Source organism: Channa argus, chromosome 4, assembly GCF_033026475.1.
Source record: "Channa argus isolate prfri chromosome 4, Channa argus male v1.0, whole genome shotgun sequence".
Taxonomy (NCBI): domain Eukaryota; kingdom Metazoa; phylum Chordata; class Actinopteri; order Anabantiformes; family Channidae; genus Channa; species Channa argus.
The window spans coordinates 17,137,743-17,158,656 of record NC_090200.1 but is presented as its reverse complement, the minus strand read 5'-3'; the positions used below and the strand labels follow the sequence as shown (position 1 = coordinate 17,158,656).

At 38.1% G+C, this 20,914-nt stretch overlaps 1 protein-coding gene across 8 annotated transcripts in view; it reads left to right on the top strand.

Moving 5' to 3' along the window:
- The window catches only part of shank3a (SH3 and multiple ankyrin repeat domains 3a), a 209,372-nt gene that overhangs the window by 115,738 nt on the left and 72,720 nt on the right, over window positions 1-20,914 (top strand). For 6 of the 8 annotated variants that reach the window (XM_067500254.1, XM_067500259.1, XM_067500257.1 and 3 more), the window contains 8 exons: window positions 8,662-8,770; window positions 9,290-9,441; window positions 10,378-10,545; window positions 12,614-12,730; window positions 18,348-18,425; window positions 18,959-19,025; window positions 19,690-19,916; window positions 20,136-20,305. In XM_067500254.1, the coding sequence (XP_067356355.1) occupies window positions 8,662-8,770; window positions 9,290-9,441; window positions 10,378-10,545; window positions 12,614-12,730; window positions 18,348-18,425; window positions 18,959-19,025; window positions 19,690-19,916; window positions 20,136-20,305 (1,088 nt within the window). Of the gene's footprint in view, window positions 1-7,712; window positions 7,847-8,661; window positions 8,771-9,019; window positions 9,167-9,289; window positions 9,442-10,377; window positions 10,546-12,613; window positions 12,731-18,347; window positions 18,426-18,958; window positions 19,026-19,689; window positions 19,917-20,135; window positions 20,306-20,914 lie in introns of those variants that run through there. The other 2 variants (XM_067500260.1, XM_067500262.1) reach the window with 2 other exon arrangements.

Genomic DNA, 20,914 nt, shown 5'->3' with positions numbered 1-20,914 from the left:
TGATATGACTACACACAAGAGGAGAAAGTTGTAATTGAATCTTACCACAATTTGTAGTACAGTTTCATACAAAGACCAGGACTTAGTATTGTATTTGTATTAAGGGACACTGCCTAAATTGCTATCCCAGTATCAGATATTTTTGTGTGATACATTCAGGTATTTCAATCAATAGTTTGACAATTAAGTGTAAGAGTGGGAGTTTCTGCCTTATGAGATTCCCTTAATTACAGAAGAGACAACCGGATATTCAACATTAAAGTCTAAATGCGACATCACAGTTTTGTAGTTGTGTGTGGCTCAAAGAAAAGAGATTTCTCAAGACTTCAGAAGATGAGTTGTTGATGGCCTATCTCAGCTTTCAGTGGGCAAGAGAACGCCCTGGACAGGTTGCCAGTCTATTTCCTGTCCAGAGAGATATACACAGAGAGACAACCATTCACACTCACATTCAAATTTATGGGCAATTTAGAGTCACCAATTGTCCAAACATGCATATATCTGGAGTGTGGATAGAAACAGGAGGACAGGAGAAAATGAAGAGAACATACAAACTCCACACATAAAGTCCACAGCTGGCAGGGAGAATTGAACTGGGAACCTCTGGACAAACCCACTGTGAACTTAAATTTGTGATAGCTATTGTCTGAGAAACTATGAATCCCTAATCATATACACCTTAAGTTCTTCAATGGTTACAAACAGATCAGTTTTTTAGGTCTATAGCAATTACTCTATCAAATAACTAAACTACACAATGCAATAAATTTAAACTTCTTATAGACTTGACTCATGAACAAATAAAGTGGTGTATATTACATTTAGACATAGGCAGCGGGCCTTACTGAAAATGTGGGAATATTTTTAACCACATTCTTATATTCACAAAACAAAATCTGCAGTATTGCTGCCACTATTTTCATGACTCCGTGTTGGCAGGTTAAGGCATTACTTCCACATTTGCTTGTGGCCCCTTTGTACGCTGTACTTATCCTGATATCTGACATTCCTTCGAGCATGCCCACGACCCACTGCCCTAGCTCATTGTGTTTAATGCCTAAGAAGTTGATGTTTAGAGCATGTACATATTATATGGGCCAGCTCACATTAGGCCAATGTATGATCATCCCAAATAAGCATAATCGCATTTTTGGTTACTAGTCATTACTAGTCAGACCATGGTAAGGGACCAGGGGCTACTTAGTCATTTGTTAATGAGCGTAAATATAGGCCAGTGAAAGTGTCTCACACACATATATATTTGCTGCATGGATAACACATGAATGGACATGATATATTGAACAAGGCATAATTGTTGTACAACTTACTTTATAAAGCTTAAATAAATACTTCAGAAAAAGAAGAAAGACCAAGAATGAATACAGTAGTTGCACAATAAGGGTAATGACTGATAGATTCAGGGCTTACCAGCAGTGGATGCAGGCAGAGATGGGTTGTCTCTCTAATTTCTGGCCACATACTGTAGCCATGCTTTTATCAGGTTGTGACAGATAATCCTTCTTTAATGGTAGAGGAGATGAGAGCCATCTGAGGATACTGGACTAGAAGCAGAAACCTTTATCCTCTTTGTCTCAGTAGCTGGAGCAGCTTGTACTAGTTTTCTAGCCACATGATTTTCTTGGCTGGATCATATGCAATTAGTAAATGCATTGGTCTCTGCCGAGTGACAGAAATTTTACCATTTTAAAATTTCATGGGTTGTGCTATTTAATCTTTCTGCAATTCCGATAGCTGGGTAATTTCTCTCTGTGCTAACTTGATCTTTGGCCTCCATCTTCCTTCTCCATGGAGGATACTGCTCCTTATGGATTATGTTGAACTTGTAGATGAGCCTTTCAAGTATGCTTCTTGGTCTCAGTCATGGTCGTAGTAGAGATTGCTTGAAGTGCTGTAATATAAAATCGGATAATAAGAAAACATTAATTTAGAAGTATTTCAACTTCTAAGGTTAGATTAGTCAGCCTCATACATTTATTTTTTTACATAAATGAATATCTTTGTGATATTCCATTGGAGTTTAACCAGACTCAAACACAATGAAACAACTCATGGAAATGTATGACTGCAGTTTTATGTAGCTCATGACATTAGCTTTTACAGATCTTAACAGTGTTCTTTGAGAACACTGCGGCCATGTGTGCTAAAACAAGATCTTTATTATGTATGAATTTAGTTCCTTTACGTGTGCCCCTGATTCAATTCCCACAAACCTGCTTAAAAGTGCTTAAAAGTGCAAAGTCTTGTATATCTAGTGATACTCTTAAGACTCTCATACCTCCCTTCTTAACAAGGTTATTGCTACATTTTTTAAATGTGCCTTTATTACCCATTGTTCCACAGGATGTTAATCAAAGTGGTATAAATTATCTATAGACTAATTTATTTTTATCCATTTCATGTTGAAATACCTCAAAAAGCAGTTTCTATTTTCTATTTTCTATATACTAACAAATAATTTTCTGACCACTTACAACTTCTTGAATTTTGCAATCCACACAGCACCGATATTGTCCATGTTAGTGAGTATTAATTAGTCTAAAAATGACAAAAATTACAATATCACATCACTACCATATCTTACTGCATAATGACTATCATATCTCTCTTAATCAGAGACTACACAAATATTTTGGCTTCTAAGACACTAAGACAAGCTGGTTCTTTTCCTAAATGTTTGGGAAAACTTTGCAAAGTATTTCAGTTTGTGGGTTTGACTCATCTATTTTTAAGGTCCATTCAGGGGTCCCTCAAGGACCAATTTATAGGCTTTTACTATCTAATACACACTGGCATTAGATAGATTCATAAAGAGGCACAACACTATTTTTTACCATTTATATGCTGGTGACTTACAGCTACCTGACTTATTGACAATTGGCGACTGAAGTCCATTAACTAATCCTATGAGTAGTTGGTGATATCAAGGACTGGAAATTCCTCCTGCCTAATCAGATGGAATAATTTTTTTGTTCGACCTTCTGAACAAAGGCATAGTTATTTGTATTTTGACACATTAGACACATATTTGGGTAAATGTTGATGTAGACCTCAGTTTTAAAAAAACATATTAGAGATTTTATTAATTTATCATCTAAAAATATATCTATAAAATAAGGGGCTCAATATGCTGACCTTAATTTGACTAATCAAATTAGAATAATTTCTGTTAAATGGCGAGAAGTCAAGGACATCCTGTGCCAAGCATCAAACTGAATCTGCAGGGTATTTTCTGGCTTAACAAATTGGAAAATTGCCATAGAGAAGTTGATTATTTCTGCTGTTTTTTGCTTTAATCTACTGAAATTACTATTTCTCCCTTCCTCCTTATCTTTTTTTTTTGTCATTTTCTCTTTTTTTCTTGATCCAACACAGAAGCACTTGTACCCTGTCTTTATGACAGCTGTGAATCTACAGAAGCTGCAGACTACCAGTCAAATACTCAATACAAAAACTGGAGTAATTATCTGTAACATCTATGTACATTGTGAATTGGGTTCTGTTTAATAGTACTTAATAGTAAAGTCTGCAAACTGGGAAATAAATGTTAATGCTAATCCATCCATTATCGGCAGCCGTTTGTCCTGTTGAGGGTCGTGGGGGGCTGGAGCCTATCCCAGCTGTCATAGGGAGAGAGTCGGGGTACAACCGGGACAGGTCAGCCGTTTATTTCAGGGCCAGCATAGAGGGAGATACACAGACACACAACCATACACAATTGCATGCAATTTAGAGAGTAAGTAAGCTGTTAATGACCTTTTGTGAAAAAATTGAATACTCTCCTTCAGTTTGTCTGTGATAAAAAAACACGGTGATGGAAAACTAAGCAGATATTTACACAGACTGCGCGCTCTAAGCATTTCTTTTTTTTAATTTTCTGTTCTTCTGCCCTCCCTTGTATTAGCCAGTGGTTTTCAACTCTAGTCCTCGAAAACCCCTCTCCTGCTTTTTTTCCAAGCATCTCTATCCACCTATTAATGGAAAATGGTCTGCACTTTTACAGCACTTTTGTACCTATTGGAACTCAAAGCGCTTTACACTGCTTCTCATTCACCCATTTGCACTCACAGTCACACACACATTCACAGGGGAGCTGAGAATGTGCCAAAACTCCCCAGGAGCAACTAAATTTTGATTTAGTGTCATGTCGAAGGGGATCGAACCAACCACTGTGGGATTGGTGGATGACCACTCTACCTCCTGTGTGACAGTCACCCCTACTACTGCCTTCTGTTTCTAACTGACTGAACACTTAACTTAGGTAACCATCGTTAGGGAAAAATACCTGGAAAACAAGCAGGCTAAGGGCTCCCGGACTGGAGTTGATGACCACTGGTTTAGGCTATTGGAATCAGTGGAACCCCTCTGTCTGAGACTTTGAATGTGAGCTACATGTGTAGACAACTGTTTAAAAGTTACTGATAAGTATTACCTGCCTTAGGGTTTACTGCTGTTTGGTATTCATCATTAAATGGCTGAAAAGATGAGAACTGACTGACCCTTCATTGTCCAAAGTTGTTATGTATTTAAGAGCACATTTTTCCTTCTTAAGCAAAACAGGAGATGGAAGTCTCTGTGATTGAGAGGCTTTTGCCTCTGTGATGAATTACATGTATTACTTCTTTCAAGAATTTAGATTTCTTTTTGACTTTCTTTTATCTTGGCTAAGCTTATCTCTGAGGGCCCTTCAACACTTGGTAGTCTAGTTCTGCAGAGGTACCTTTATGTTCCCTTCACCTCATGTTTCATCTGTAATTTTTATTCGTTTGGTTTCTCTTTCTCAGTCGCTCTGCTGGGGTTGCTCCATGTACAGGACAATGGTTGCAGTGACGAAGGTCCTCTTAGTGCATTAGGGTGACACACATAGGGGGGGGGTACATTTATTAGTGCTTGTGTACAATGTGTACGGGTGAAGTCGTGTTACGTAACATGCCTGAATGTCTCAAACGTAGAAAGTAAGATGGCTGTGTCTAGTGAGAATCTACCGATAAGCGAAAAATAACTTACGATCATCTAAAGTACAGGAATATTTTATGCAGAGACGTAACAACACGGTGCTCCGCTAGCTTTGCAAATTGTTTTATTTATCTTGCGGTTGGTTTGCTAAATGTAGATTGCACCACATTACTTGAATGGAACAAGCTTGCTTTAGTCATATTAGGGAGAGACTTTATATTAGTCTGTAGAACTCTGAGGACTGGCCTATTTCTGGCTTGGATAATAATGCCTTGCAGTGCATAATTTGTCATATTTGTGTTTTTTTTTTTTGGAGAAGATGATTGAATAAAATATTGAAATTAAAAATTATGGATGAATTTAAAATTTTCTTTTTAACAAATTGTCGACTTAATCAATTAAAGATAAACCTTTGGTGCAGCCCTATTATTAAATATAATCAGTTATATATATGGATAAATATTTATGGATGAAATCAATGTCATTTTAATGACAAATATATTTTTTAAGCCTGCTAGTATGGGTGCTTAAAGTTGGATTTACTTCTGTTAACTGCACATCCGAGGAGGTTCATGTGATTTGGTCATTAGTGCCTGTAACCTGTTCTGCTTCGTTTGTGGGAACATTTGAAAAATATAGAATCATGGCCAAAAATACCGGCACCCTTGCAATTCTGTCAGAAAATTGTTCCATTTGCTATTTGCCATTTGTTTTGGTATTAACGTGTTTATTGTTTTTGTTTGCACTGGAACAACACAAAAAAAGGAGAAGAAAAAATTAACTTGATAAAATGACCATGTATGGATTTGTGAGGACAAATGTTGGAAAAACATTGAAAATCTCAAGGCTACAAGTCCATCTCCAGAGATCTTAATGTTCCTGTGTCCACTGTGCGCAATATCATCAAGAGGTTTACAGCCCATGGAACTGTAGCTAACCTCCCTGGAAGTGGATGGAAGAGCAAAATTAACAAAGACGAAGAACGAAGAATTGTTCGAATGGTGGATAAAGAACCTCGATTAACTTCCAAACAAATTCAAGCTGATCTGCAGACACAGGGTACAACAGTTTCAGCTCGCACTATCCGTCGCCATCTTAATAAAAAGGGACGCTATGGTAGGAGACCCAGGAGGACACCACGGCTAACACAAAGGCATAAAAAAGCAGGATTGGAGTTTGTCAAAAAGTATGAGACAAAACCAAAGTCCTTCTGGGAGAACGTACTGTGGACAGATAAGACAAAAGTAGAGCTTTTTGGCACTGATTACAGAAAAAGAAATGAAGCCTTCAAAGAAAAGAACACAGTCCCTACAGTCAAACATGGTGGAGGTTCAAAGATGTGTTGGAGTTGCTTTGCTGCTTCTGGCACTGGATACCTTCACTGTGTGAAGTGAAAGCATCTCTCTTGCAAGATAATAAAACCCTAAACGACATATTGGGTGATGAAGCTTCTTTACTAGTTACACATGAGGTATCTAGGACCAGAAATTGTCACTTTTGCCATGACAACGCTATCATGATATCTGATGATTCACAAAGAATTTTGGGGTGCACTTTATTGGCCAGTGTCAGAAAGCTGCGTCTCCACTGGAGGGTATGGGTCTTCCAGCAGGACAATGACCTGAACACCCTTCAAAAAGCACTTAGAAATGGTTACAAAAAAAGTGCTGGAAAGTTGAAAAATGGCCAGCAATGAGTCCAGATCTGAATCCCATAGAAAACCTGTGGAGAGATCCTCAAAACAGCAGTTGGGAGAAGACGTCCTTCAAATCTGAATGATCTGGAGCAGTTTGTGAAAGAAGAGGGGTCCAAAATTCCAGAAGAGAGGTGTAAGAAACTCATTCATGGTTACAGGAGGGGATTGATTTGATGGTTATTATTTCCAAAGGGGGTGCTAGCAAATATTAAGTTAGAGGTGCCAATAATTTTGTCATGTGCATTTTTTGGGTTCCGTGTGGAATTGTATCAGATTTGACTTTTCTTCTCTGTTTTTTGTGTTGTTCAGTGCAAATAAAAACAATAAGCACGTGAATATCAAAACATTTGCAATTGCAACAATTTTCTCAGAGAGGGGTTTGAATTGCAAGGGTCCCGATATTTTTGGCCATGACTGTGCATATTCACATACACTTAAAGACATACCACACTATAGAGCTGTCAGTTGTCATATTAATGAACACAAAACAATTAGGGAGTGTTAATAGTCCATCTGTGGATGATGTTTCATCAGACCTGCACTGTACTGTGAAATTCTACATAAAGTTAGATGCTTTATTGAATGAATGAACATCTTTCAAAATGAAAGCACTCCATGACTAAAATGTAAGGTCTTTATGAGTTTGTTACAGAGAGAAAAGCAGAGAGAGGGAGAGAAATTAAGAGTTTATTAAGACATTCACAAAGCCGTTTTTATCAGTTCTACATTCAACTGGCAATAAAACTCACATCAGATACAGCGGATCACTAGCAAATCATCACCAAACTATTATCCTAGGGATTGTGCAGGGCATATACACAAAAAAACCCACACTCACAAACACAACCTCAATGCTCTTCCCACTGGTGTACATTGGCTGCCAGAGCTGTCTTTGTATCCTATCACCATAACAACTGCCTCACAGAACATCTGAAAAAAGGAAAAAAGCCTAAGTGAATTTCTCTCACTCTGTTTGACTTGGAGATGGTGAGAGTGGTGGTCGGCAGCTCCTCGCAGCAGTGTGGTGTGTGTGAACTAGAGGCAGACTTGTAGAGGCAAGCGGGCTGCAGATGGCTCAGTGTGAAGACAAAGGGGGTGTGTGATGTGAAATTCGGAAGGTGTTGTGGAGTCTGACTTTTTATATCGAAGGACATACAGTAGCTGATACCCCACATGGTGAGTGTCAAAACAACTATTTCATTCTGTTTGCATCTTTGCGTTCCAGTTTGTAATATTACATGCATTGTACTAAGTAATTAATTTGTGGAGAATGCACGTGTGTGTGTGTCTGGAGGCTTTTGCACACGTAGATGTTATGTAATGGCTGAGGTTGAGAAAGCTTGAGAGAATGCTAAAGCAATGAAAGTTCTGTGTGAAGCTCATCTGGGATGTAATTACATCCTCAAGATACTCTACATAATACAGTGGTATGATACCCTGTTTCTTTAGTCATAGCTTCATTTTTCTATATATCTATACTCCACAGGCTTAAAACCATCAACTGAGGTGATAAATATTTTTAATCATAAGTCAATTTAAATGTATTTGCGTGTTCAATAGCGTTTAGGTGGGTAGGATTTCCATGTGAATATTTATTGTTATGTTAATGTTAGATCCAATTGTGTAATAGTATTGCTCTCAGGCATTGTTAAATATTATATCCATTACACGTAAACTCAAAATGTTCTTCTCCCTCTTTTTGGCACTAATCTGCCTAAGAAAAGTCTTCATTTCAGTGTTCGTTTATAGATTACAGCATACAGTTTTTACTGCACATGGTAAATTTGCTTGGCATGACAGAACAGAAATAAAACCTTCAAACACACACACTCACTCAACCACACACACACACACACAAACACACACACACACCTTTCATCTCCCCATTGCATTATTAAACATCCTCATCCTCACAAGTCTGACATCACCCATTCACAGCTGTCTCTTTCTCTGCTTCTCCCTCTCCCCATGTCCATGTCTGTCTCTATTAGGCAAACCTGAAGAAGTTTATGGAGTATGTACAACAGAGGAACATTGAAAAGGTCTCAAGATTCCTGGAAAAAGGCTTGGACCCAAACTTCCATGATCCAGACACAGGAGGTGAAGATGTCTGCACTAAGAAATATGCCATCCCTACACCTATTTTTTAAAAATGGATTTATCTTTTGTGTCTTTCTCTCTCTCTCTGTACTTTTGCCTGTCTGTTTTTTCGCCATAAAATGACCATGTATGGATTTTCTGAAATAAGCCTTCTGTATTGCTGGATAAAGCTGGATTACTGTTTTTGCTAATCTCCTCATATTTATGCAAATGATTGTCCATTCATAAAGGAGATTTCCCTGTTGGGTGACCTGTAGTCAGACACATGAGCTGTGAAGCGAGGGGAACATGAGAATTTGTTGCTTTAGCACCAACAGGAAGCTGCCACTTAGTCAGACCGAAGTGTAACAATCAAGACAGCAAAGGCAGCTGTCCAAATGCAGAGTCACTGCAAATGTAAATCCACTGTTTTGACTGTTCAAATATAAACACCTTCAAATATTTGACATTAATTTCCTGAAAGAGACAGAGTTTTTATTTTGATTGCTTAAATTTGGTATTCATCTTTGAATTTTACAGAATGCCCTTTAACGCTGGCCGCACAGCTGGAAGGATGTGCAGAGCTTATCAAGGTACTGAAAAGTGGAGGGGCACATCTGGACTTCAGAACCAAAGATGGCATTACTGCCCTACACAAGGCTGTGCGCAGCAAGAACCATACAGCACTTATAGTGAGTATAACAACACACTCACTGATAACATAATGCTGACTCATCTCTTTTTATGTCTTTCCCCCCAGCTCTTATTCCCTTTCCCATGGGAAAAACCGAGCCTGCAGTCATAGTACCTATAACTAAGGCTGCTCAAGCAATTACAAAATACAACAACGAGCAACAACATTAATACCCCCTGTGGTTTTATTTGTTAGACAGGTGTTAGCATGGGCACTCTGACTGGCCACTCTGTGGATGCGTGGTCTCAAACACAGCCATCTACTATTCACTGTGTGTTCCCATACCTGTCAGTCAGAGACAGCATTACATTTTCAGACTCTTGTCCACCAAAATATTAAAACTACCAAGGGGTGTTGCTCATCATCAGTGTATGCAAGGCTTAATGTGCCCACTTTGAATGGACTGGCATATTAACTGAATAACTGGCCTTGCATGTGTCTGGGTTGAGGAGGCTGGAAACCTAAATTCAAGGGTTTGCATGAGTCATATCATTACTTTCCTGTTGAGCCAGGACTGTTTAAATAGGTTATTTCCGCTCAGCCACTATTGTTGTCCGGATATTTAATATCACTGTGACATGTAACAGACATGAACTGTTGTTCACGTTCTGAGTAATAATGAAACACCATACTCTTGCTAATTTCTTCAGTTTTTCAAATCTATATCTATATGTGTAGCATAAAGTACAATAATGTGCATAACACTACATGTGCAGCTGCATGATTAAATTAATCAGTACCACTGCCTAAATTATTACTATGCTGAGGTTTATAGATTCTGTCCCTGAGATAAGATTTTCTGCTATACAGTATGTTAGTAGTAGCTAATGTAAATAATGAAGCCCACCATAGTGGGCCTTCAGATTGACCTTCAGATTGAATGAGTACTGTATGAAATTCGCTAAGCATTATCCCACCTAACCATTTTCAACAGACGCTGTTGGACTTGGGTGCATCACCTGACTACAAAGACAGTAGGGGATTAACTCCTCTCTACCACAGCTCAATGGTAGGAGGTGACCCCTACTGCTGTGAGTTGCTGCTGCATGATCATGCACAGGTCGGCTGTGTGGATGAAAATGGCTGGCAGGAGATACACCAGGTACTACAAACTAAAACACACGTCTGCAGAATACAAATGCAGGTGCAGGATGAAGGTCTTGCCTGCTTTTCATAGTTTCATTAAATCCATATTTATTCAGTTTGAGAATTTCTGTTGTGTTGATAAAACCTTTAGTATCAATCGTGTGGTGATGAAAGTTTCGGTTTATGAAGGACGCAATTTTTCCTCTCTAAGCATTGACATGCTTTTCAATTCACCTGTCTGGACTACATTTCCAAGCAGGCATTTAAAAGGAATAAGAAAAAACAAATATTTTAAAAAGTCAGTTTTGTCTGCAAACCAATGTAGGACGGCAGGTCAAATACATTTTGTGACCACCCAAAGCTGTATACACACACTCTGACATTTTGAATGCTCATTTCACAGAAAAATGAAGTACACCAGCACAAACACTCAGGGCTACTGAAATGCTATTATCTATAATTATAGAATTATGTTTTTCTATACATAATGAAATAGTTACTTCAAAGTTCACTGATACCCACAAAGTTATCCATTCTACTATTGAGATCGACTCGGTTGCAGTCTAAGCCCTGGCTGTCCAAGTTGTGGTATTTTAAGCACAGACATTGGTTATTGAACATAAGCACAAGCACAGCATTTTGTGTGCATTTTATATAAACACGGCCTTAAGGCATGCCCTGCTCTGTAAATATAATGAAGGCTAATGTCTGCATGCTGTTTTTTTTTTTTGTTGTGTCAGGGCTTTTTAGCTTATATGTTAGTAGTAACACTAACACATTAGAGGGGGAAGCTTCTTGTACTGTAATGGAACCAAATAGACAGCAGTGCACCCATCTGTTCTGTTGCTGACACTGAGTACGAATAAATGGAGATGTAATATTGAAGATGAATTAAGCTAATCTTAATGTTGAATAAACACTTAATTAAGCAAGTGTACTGTGAATGTGAATTTGGGCTGTTTACCAAATATTGTTTTGACTTTTTATGGTTTTGCACTTTTGTACACATTCTTTTCTTTACTTTTATATGACATTTAGCACCTGCTGGCTTAGCACCTTAACATATTTAAGAACTGGGGGACAGAAGACTATCAGAGGTTACGTTTTTAATTTTGTCCTTTTAGTTTAGTAGTGAGGAGTTTAAATGGGAAGGACTGATAACTCAGTGGTAAATTGGATCATGTTTCTTTTTTTATTAATTTAAGATACTGTATATTTAGGGATTTTGTATTGGATCCAGCCCCATTTCATCTTTCTAATCGGTATAAATTGCATAAAGTAGAATTTGCTGTGGAAGGTCTGATAACCAGTAACAATTCCACCCTCTCACTGCTGTCATGCACTCTTAGCAAGACAGTGAACGGGAGTTACAGTATAGAGCAGTTGCTGGGAGGGGTTTCAGAAAGTAGTCACATCAGGTAAAAAGTGTATTGCAATTGAAACAGAGAAGCTGAAAAGAGGCATCACTCTTGCCCTAATAAGTTTACCAGATTTACATTTTGATTCTGGTTTGTGATACAAACAAGGTTTTCCCTTGCTTTTAGAGACTGTTACCAGATGTGTGATGATAATTTCAAAAAAGAAGTATCTCAGAGGAATTTTATCAGTTTAAATATTTTAGTCTTTGTTACATTTAGGTTGTCCGAATATTAAATGAACTAATTTTTTAGCTGTGGTATTTGAGCATAATCAAGCGTACTACTATATTCTAGTTTAATACTAATACTATAATAATACTTAAATAAATACATATTCCACTTTAATATCTATATAAATCGAGAATTGAACTCGAACTGGAGGACACTGGCATCATCTTGTGAGGTATGCATGCTGTTTCCTGAGCCTACAATGGTTAGAAAGGATTACCTGCATATCTTTTGTTTGGGAATCCTCACGTCACTCTAAAACAGAAATACAACACAGCTTGGCATCAACTTCACATTCTTACATAACAATGTGAAACTTTCTTCCCTGTTCCTGTGCAGTCCTTTTTCAAAGATACTTTGTTTTCTTTCCTCCTGGTACTGTAAGTAAACAAGGGTTCATTTTCTAAAAACAGTAAATAAGAGGATCTGTCTTTTCAGGCATGCCGATATGGCCATGTGCAGCACCTGGAACACCTGCTGTTCTATGGAGCTGACATGAGCGCCCAGAATGCATCTGGAAACACCGCCCTGCATGTGTGCGCTCTGTATAACCAGGTACTACTGATTTTAAAAATGTGCTCAGGGAGTGGCTGTAGATGAGTATGGGATGAGTGAGTGTGTGTGTGTGTGTGTGTGTGTGTGTGTGTGTGTGTGTGTGTGTGTGTGTGTGTGTGTGTGTGTGTGTGTGTGTGTGTGTGTGTGTGTGTTGGTTTGTTTCTTTCTCATTAAATTTGTTTTACTCAGTCATCCTACTTAAGTGATATTATCTTTTGTCTTTCTGCATAAATGAACATAAATGACCTAAAACATAGTCAGATTTTCCAGTTACTAGATAAAAGTAAACCCAATTAAACATATGAAACAAAAGAAGGATCCAGTTTAAAAAGTGTGTGGCAACAGTATGTTAATCTGCGCCTTTACTGTTGAACCCCATCTTTGGGGTTAGTGTTTATTTAGCCCTGTGCATCAGATTTGAGGAATTTTTGGTTTAACCTTATTGTTAAAGACTGGCCAAAGGGTTGTTCTCTTGCTGCATGATCCACTGTCTGTTAAGCTTTAGTTCACAGATGGATACACTGACAACTCAGAATTGCTTCTTTGATGGCAAGCCATCCTGGTCCAGAGTTAGCAAAGTAGGCTTAAAACCTGTTACCACCACTACCACCAGCATGTTTCCCAGTATATTATGTTGAAACGCAGCGTTTTGATGATGGCAAACATAATACTAACATAAGCAATAAAGTATTTTCCATAGAACATTCTGCCAGGAGTCCTCTCCCTTATCCAAACTGCCTCAGTCTGGGGAGCAGCAACTTCTTCCTCTTAACTTCATCGTTCTTCACATGGCGAACAATGGTGAATGTTCATATTAGGAGTGGAGCAACGTGTCGACGTAATCGATTACAAAAATACGTCGAATTATGAAACATGTACGTTTTGCGTTGCATTTCTAGTTGGGCTAGAAATTAAGGTACACAAAATTTGGCATCTGGGAGAATAAAAGAAACTACATCACTTTGCGGATTTAGTAGTTAAGAGTTAACTAGAGCTTAAAGATATAAGTCTTTGTGTTCTGAAATTCTTTAAGACATCACTGAGACAAGTGAACAAGAAAATAAACTTGTGGACCAGCTTCTTCTCTCTGAGTCTGAGCAAGAACTGTGCTCAGCACAAGTGTCTCGGTCGAAGTTACTTCTTAATTCGACCGGTCAACATCAGTGCTTGTTCAGGTACTGGTGTAAAAACGTTCCATAAAATAACAATCTCTGCGAGTAAATTGACAAAACACTCGTTAAACTAGAATAAACCTTCAGCTGTGCTCACAGTTTACCATCCACCACCGCTAACTACTTTGAACACGTTAGCTTACATCCACCTTATAAAAAGCTGTATGTGCTGCACTCAGTGCACTACTTTTTCAAGCTAATGTGCCACAGGTTCTGTTGGACACTGAAACGGTCACAGTCCCAAACCAGACAGGGGCCTGTAGCAGCTGGAGCTGTCAGCTGTCAGCTGTCAGTTGTGGAGGCTGTTTTTTGTGCCGCTGTTGAACTGTATGGAAGAAAGGAGATTTTGGTAGAAAAAAACTGTTTCATAACATGCCAGCTAATTAATCAATCCTAATGTCCGATCTACTCTAGCTGGTATAACCATTTGTTATGCTCTTGATTCCTCACCTTCCAGCTCTACAGACGTAGGCACAGAAACAGGTTAAAGTTGAAAGTGGGTTAGAAATCTGCGGATAATACAAATATGATCTTTTTTAAAGTCAAACTGATATTTCTGCTGTTATAGTACTTAAACTAAAGTAAACTGAACTGTTTACTGAGGAAATGTAGATTGCACCACATTCCTTTAACTTAAATGGAACAAGTTCTTGCTTTAATTATATTGTGGAGTGATTTTATTTTAGTCTGTAAAACCCAAAAACCACAATACAATTAAGACTAGAAGACCTTTTTTAGTTCATGTTGAGCCATTGTAAAACAAGCTTTTAGTTTCCAAGATGGTACTACGGTGTTGTTGTTTTTTTTCACCTCCCCATTTCACCTTGTTCTCTGAAAGATATTAAATTATATTGGTAACAATGGTTATAGATGCTCTTCTTTTGAACATGACCTGCTTGGCAGGCAACTAGTTGAGTGTAAATATTTTGGACAATATTTTGGAACCCTTTCCGACCTGGTGAACATCAAAAACCTCTATGGTGTTTAAAATCTACTTGTTTTCTCCTTTAAATAAGACAGGTGCTCCCAAACTCATCCATCCCATTAAAATTGGATCATTTTTCACAAAACGTAGATTACATTAATTAACATTAACATACATTTAGTGTACATTTTTTGATTTGATCTAGTGTTAGTACTGATCTGATCAGGTTTTGGATCTTGTTTATGCATAAATAAATACAATTCTAGTGTTCACACCCTTTTCAAGCACCACTGTATGTGAATATCAGCATTTGTGTGCGCGCATTATGTAAATGTGTAAGTGTATAATTAAGTGTAAGCATGAGTGATTTTTGCTTTTTGCCTGTCTAGTTAAGAGTTGTAGGAACAGTCATTGTGCTGCAGGATTCAACTTGGCTGGGATTTAATTTGTTGTTCAAGGACCCTTATGCAATGCTGGGACCTAAAAGGGTCTTCTAATTTGCAGTCTTCATGCTTTGCCTCTATGTGTGTGTGCCCCTATACAGTACATACCCTAATGTAGAGAACTGGCAGTCTGAAACTGAATTATCCTTTGCTTGGTCATTCACTCTTCCTTTGTATTTGTTGCCTGTTGTGATAATGGACCAGATATGTGATAATTGTTTAGACATTGGTGATACTGGAAGTTGATGTGTCTGAAGCAGTAAACATGGGCAAGCAAAAAGGAATTGAATGACTTTGACAGGGGACTGGCTTTGCTGGATAACTGGGTCAGAGCAAATTCAAAACTGCAGCTCTTGTGGGATGTTTTTGGTCTGTTATGGTCAGGACCAAAAGTGGTCCAAGGAAGAAAAGCAGATGAACCTGTGTCTCTGGGGCAGCAGAGGCAGATGCAGGTGGTGAGCAAAGAAGGTTTATGGAAGTAGAAGAGGGTTACGTTTCACTGGAGGGTCCAAACCCTGGTCCTAGGGTTTGTGTTTGGAACCAAAGGTACAATCAAATACACAATACAGGAATAGTTTTGAATTTATTTGTAAAACCTTTATTGTACAATTTATATTAAGTCTATGTTCTAGTAATAGACCTTTCCTCAGCTTGTCAGCTACCACTGATGTGGATGGCTGTTATCCTGCCTCTATAGGCTGAACACCAGGTTGAGCTGATTAATGCCAGAAACAGTGCATCCCAGCAGGGTTCCAGCAAGCTCCAAATAGGACTGGCTCGGATGATTATTTACAATCACAGAAAGAAATAGCCTGGTAGAATTATCAGGAAAGTTGTAGTAAAGCAACAAAGATCAGTAGATAGTAATGGTTAGTGGAGACAGCACTGATTAGTGAAATTAAAGAGAGGTGGCACAAGACACACACAGAGCAGAATTCCTATAGGAAGCCTTAGAGAGTAGATCAAGACAGATGGCCGACACTCTAATTGGGCTCCATGTAAGTGCATGGCTCTGTTCGAATGAATATAAAAAGTCACTAAATTGCACAAATCCGACTATTGAGGTTCTCAAACCTTGTTTTACTTGACGATTCAAGAAGGTAACGTGCATGTTAGTGGAGACACTGAAGTGTACCACAGTCTTTGTATGAAACACGGTGACTATAGTATTTAGACAGAGAGTAAATGGTATTTTTTTCTAACATGATCTTTGGTTTAAATAAGATTGGTTAAAAAAATAGCTTAATAGATTGCAGTAAATGGTATGCTTTAAAAAGGAAGGTTATTGTTACAACTACGGAAGCATGCTTTAATTCAGTGCACCTTCCATTTAGTCCATTTCTGTTTTAAGATCGGAAATTGGAAAATGGAAAAACTCAATTTCAAAAAGATGCCAAAAATGAAAAATGAAAAAAAAATTTTTTGCTTTTATTATTTTGCTTTTATTATTATGCCAAGTGTGGTGACATCTCCTGGGAACTAGCATTAGTATTTCCTTTATGTATCCATGGTTTACATTCCATGACACAAAGCTTTTATTGTAAGACAAACTTCCTTTTCTTTTTCCATTTTCCAATTACTGATCTCAAAACAGATGTGGACTTGTACCATGTATCATTTTACTACACATTACTCTGACATGTGTTTTCAGCCTTGGTATATTTTCCTAGTCCTGGTTCTTATCTTGAAAAGTAAATAATTGAACACATTTTTCTTGTAATTTTATTTGCACCTGCATTTTTGAAATATCTGAATAAAACATACAAGGTCCAGCAGAGTAAGCTCTTAACATTTTATTTTAAACTCCATGCTGATTGTGACTGTTCAAACTAAAAGGTATTTGTCTGTTCATTGGTGATTATGTGTGTGTGCATATGACTATGCATATATATATATATGTGTGTGTGTGTGTGTGTGTGTGGGTTATTAGCTAAGCTAACAGCCATAGGCATTTACTATATGGGTTATTAGGTGTTTTGGAATTTGAGTGGTTTTATAGCCTATTAGTAGCCAGTACTCATCCATTGGTCATACAGTACCACATGCTTCATTTCCAAATGCCTGCACTATATCAGCATTTATGTTTACATAGGTTCTGTAGATTTATGCAGGTTTCCTGTGTCCCACTTGACAACAGGATCATGATAAATCCTGCTTAGAGCAGCCAGACACAGCACTCATATGGGCAGAGTGCCATCTATCTATTTTACCAGAAGATGATGGCCCACTGCATCAGTACAATATTAGCTTTTTACAGTGGTCTGTCTGGTCTGTCACATATACTTGGCTTGATGAATAAAAACACATGGCAATTATTAATTGAACCACGTTTAATCAATCTGTGCGTGTGTTTCTGAATGTGTGACCAAAGTCACCAAAGTCATTGTTCTGATTGTAGCACAAGGCTAGTCTTTTGAATTCTGCCTTCAGTGTTAAATTACATATCGACCTGACACATATTGATATGCCAATATGTTAGAGGGATTGGGCCTTTTTTGCCAGAGGGGCTTGTTCTCATTTACACATAAAAATATATTGTAAATGAATGTCTTTTGCTATTTGAAAAAAAAACATCCCCATACAGAGGAAACTAGGACTTTGTTATATGAGTAAAACATCTAATGGGGACTTATTGGAATGTTACTTGCATGCATGCAAGAAAGTTATTTCATTGCTATATTTTACAATAAATATATGTGTGTGTGTAAGTAGATAAGAATGAACTAATAGATTGTGTGCGTGCGTGTGTGGGTGGGTGTGTGTGTGTCACATTGTAATGTCCTAAATCTGTTTACACACTCACATGGTGGTCCCTAACAGGGAAGTCATTGAATTTGTGACAGCCTTTTAAAGTAAGGTTAGATTTAGGTTAAAGACAGGGGTTAGGATTGGGCAAATAGTGGTTACATGTAGGGTAGGTCTACAGAAAATTAATGGAAGGCAATTTGAAGTCATGTATGTGTGTGCAATCATTGTTAAATATGTGTATTTGCTTTTGTGTATGTTGCACATGGTAAAATCAAATACAATAATATTTGCAACTCATAACCAAATGCATAAATCTCTCTGTGATTCAGGATAGCTGTGCACGAGTTCTGCTCTTCCGGGGGGCCAATAAAGAGATAAAGAATTACAACAGCCAGACTGCCTTTCAGGTATATGCTGCATCAAACAACTCTGTTTTGCTGTGTGTTTAATCATAGTTTCCCTCTGAATGGGTGGAATAACTTGGATTACCAAGTTTAATGTTGCTAAAATGAATATGTTGAATATTAGAAACTTAAACAACATAATTGATTCCGCCCCCGCTGGCTAAACATTGTAGTCTCTGTCTGAATTGAAGCCTTTGTGGTTGATGAAGTCTGTGTGAAATTGACACTGACAAAGATTTCCTGTGCTGATCAAAGTTAATTTGTTATTATAAAAGGCAGACTTGTCCACACAGTGCCCAAGATTATTGCCACACATAGAGATTTCACACATCTGCTAAAATAAATAAACCAAAAGTTTAAAAAATTTATTAGAGGAGTGGAAGAGAATTCAGGGTCAAATTTAATGTTTTGACTTGTGTTTGAGTTGTTACTTCTTCCTTTTTGCACAGAATAATATCTCGCCACTGTAAATTTTCTGTCACTCAGCATATTTGCCTTTTTTCTTACATGTACTCATCTCTTTTCCACATCTCCAGGTGGCTATCATAGCTGGAAATTTTGATCTGGCTGAAATCATAAAGGTCCACAAAACATCAGATGTTGGTAAGTTGACAGCATCAGGTATATATCACCAGCCTCCTTCACTGTTTAGTAGGTTTAAATGTCAATAATGTTAGGGAGACATGAAACTGAGGAATGGCTGTGTTGAGAGCGGGGAAGCTTAAGGAAAGTGATTACAGGATAAATACAGAGGTGTGCAGTAAGAAAGAAACGAGATGTGGAGAATGATTCAGGGGTTATTGGATCCCCATGGAGTTGAGGTGTTTGCCTCCCATGAACATACAGGGAAACTCTGCCATCTAGTGACGACACAATGGAATACCCCACTTTTACATAGAGAAATAAGATGGGTGTAATTCTGAATGGGTGAATGTAATGTCTTCTTAGCTATATAATTTTACCACCCCATCATTATACTCTATATCCTATACATCCTGGAAATGTAATTGTGTGTTTGATGAGGCAATGAAATTCACAATAAAAATGCAGTTTTCAGAACTTCAAAAAAGTTTTTCCTACTCTGTTTTGGTTCTTCATTCCTCAATTGTCAGAATACAATATGGTTATTGATGTGACCAACAAAGCAGTAATATGGTTTCACAATGCCAATTGCTGTAAATATTTCTGCATCAAAATATGCTCATATCACACTGCTTTTTTCAGATATGGTGTCTGTTAAGAGGTGCTGTGTCTTTTTTCTTCTCAGTGCCTTTCAGGGAGACCCCTTCCTACACGAATCGTCGACGTGTGACTGGCCCTCTGCCCTCGCCACGTTCTTTGCTCCGCTCTGCGAGTGACAACAACCTGAACGGGGACCACGATCACATTCATGGTCAGACTGCCCGAGAAATCCGTGGTCGTCAGGGTCACTCCCCTGTCCCATCACTGCGCAGTCTGCCAGCTTTTGGGCAGCAGCACAGCAGCCTTGGAGAGGTAAGATGAAACTAATGGACTGTGTGTGTGTGTGTGTGTGTGTGTGTGTGTGTGTCTGTTTGTGTTTGAAATTGTAGGTAAACAAGAATAATAAATAATCACATTGAGGTTGTGGTGTGGTTTGTGTTTTCAGTCCATATGTTACACACAAAATGTGATGTTATACATATATTACCAATCACTTGATATGTAATACTTCTCTTTTTCTACTCATGTCAGAGCCGTCATGGTGAGATGCCTGACAGCAGTCTTCAGAGTACTGGCAGCTCTAGGTCGTCACATTCCCGCTCACCATCGGTACATCACATGCACGAAGATGACAAGCCGGTTCCCAGGAGATCCCACAGCCACGGCTACCCTCATGGATACGGCCCTCGTGGAAGACTCAGGTCTGTAAGATTTGCTTAGACCACAGCTCAGTTATATTTTATTTCCAGTGATTACTCAATTAAACAAGCTTTAAAGAGCTTTATGATAAAGCTAATCTATTTCCACCTGCTCCTAATTCATGCCTTACACTTTTCAGGCTTTGCAACTAGTCACTTTAAGTAGATAATCTGTGATCGGCCTTGTGATTATCCACCTGCTTTATTATTTAAGCTTAATTTCAAAAATCTCCAATGTGTTTGAGTCACTTGTTAGTCACCAGCAATCTTTCCGCATCTTGTTCATCTGCCACCATCTGCCATTGGTGATAAACATGACTTAACATCAGTCAGTGCAAATTTTTGTTTATTTATTCATAGACCAATCCCAGACATGAGTGTAGGTTGTTTTGATGTCAAAACTCTATTTGAAACTGGGCCAGAAAAGTCTACTATACAAAGAATAAAGTTTGAATTGGATACAAAATTTATTGGGATTAGGTTTATAGTGGCAGTTTAAAACACTGATCTCTAAGAGGTAAGCTATAATTGCATGTAGCTGTTCTGTGGCCTGTGTGTTGAAGACTGTCAAGTTTTGAGTTCATCTGTATGTCACTTTGTATGATAGAGATC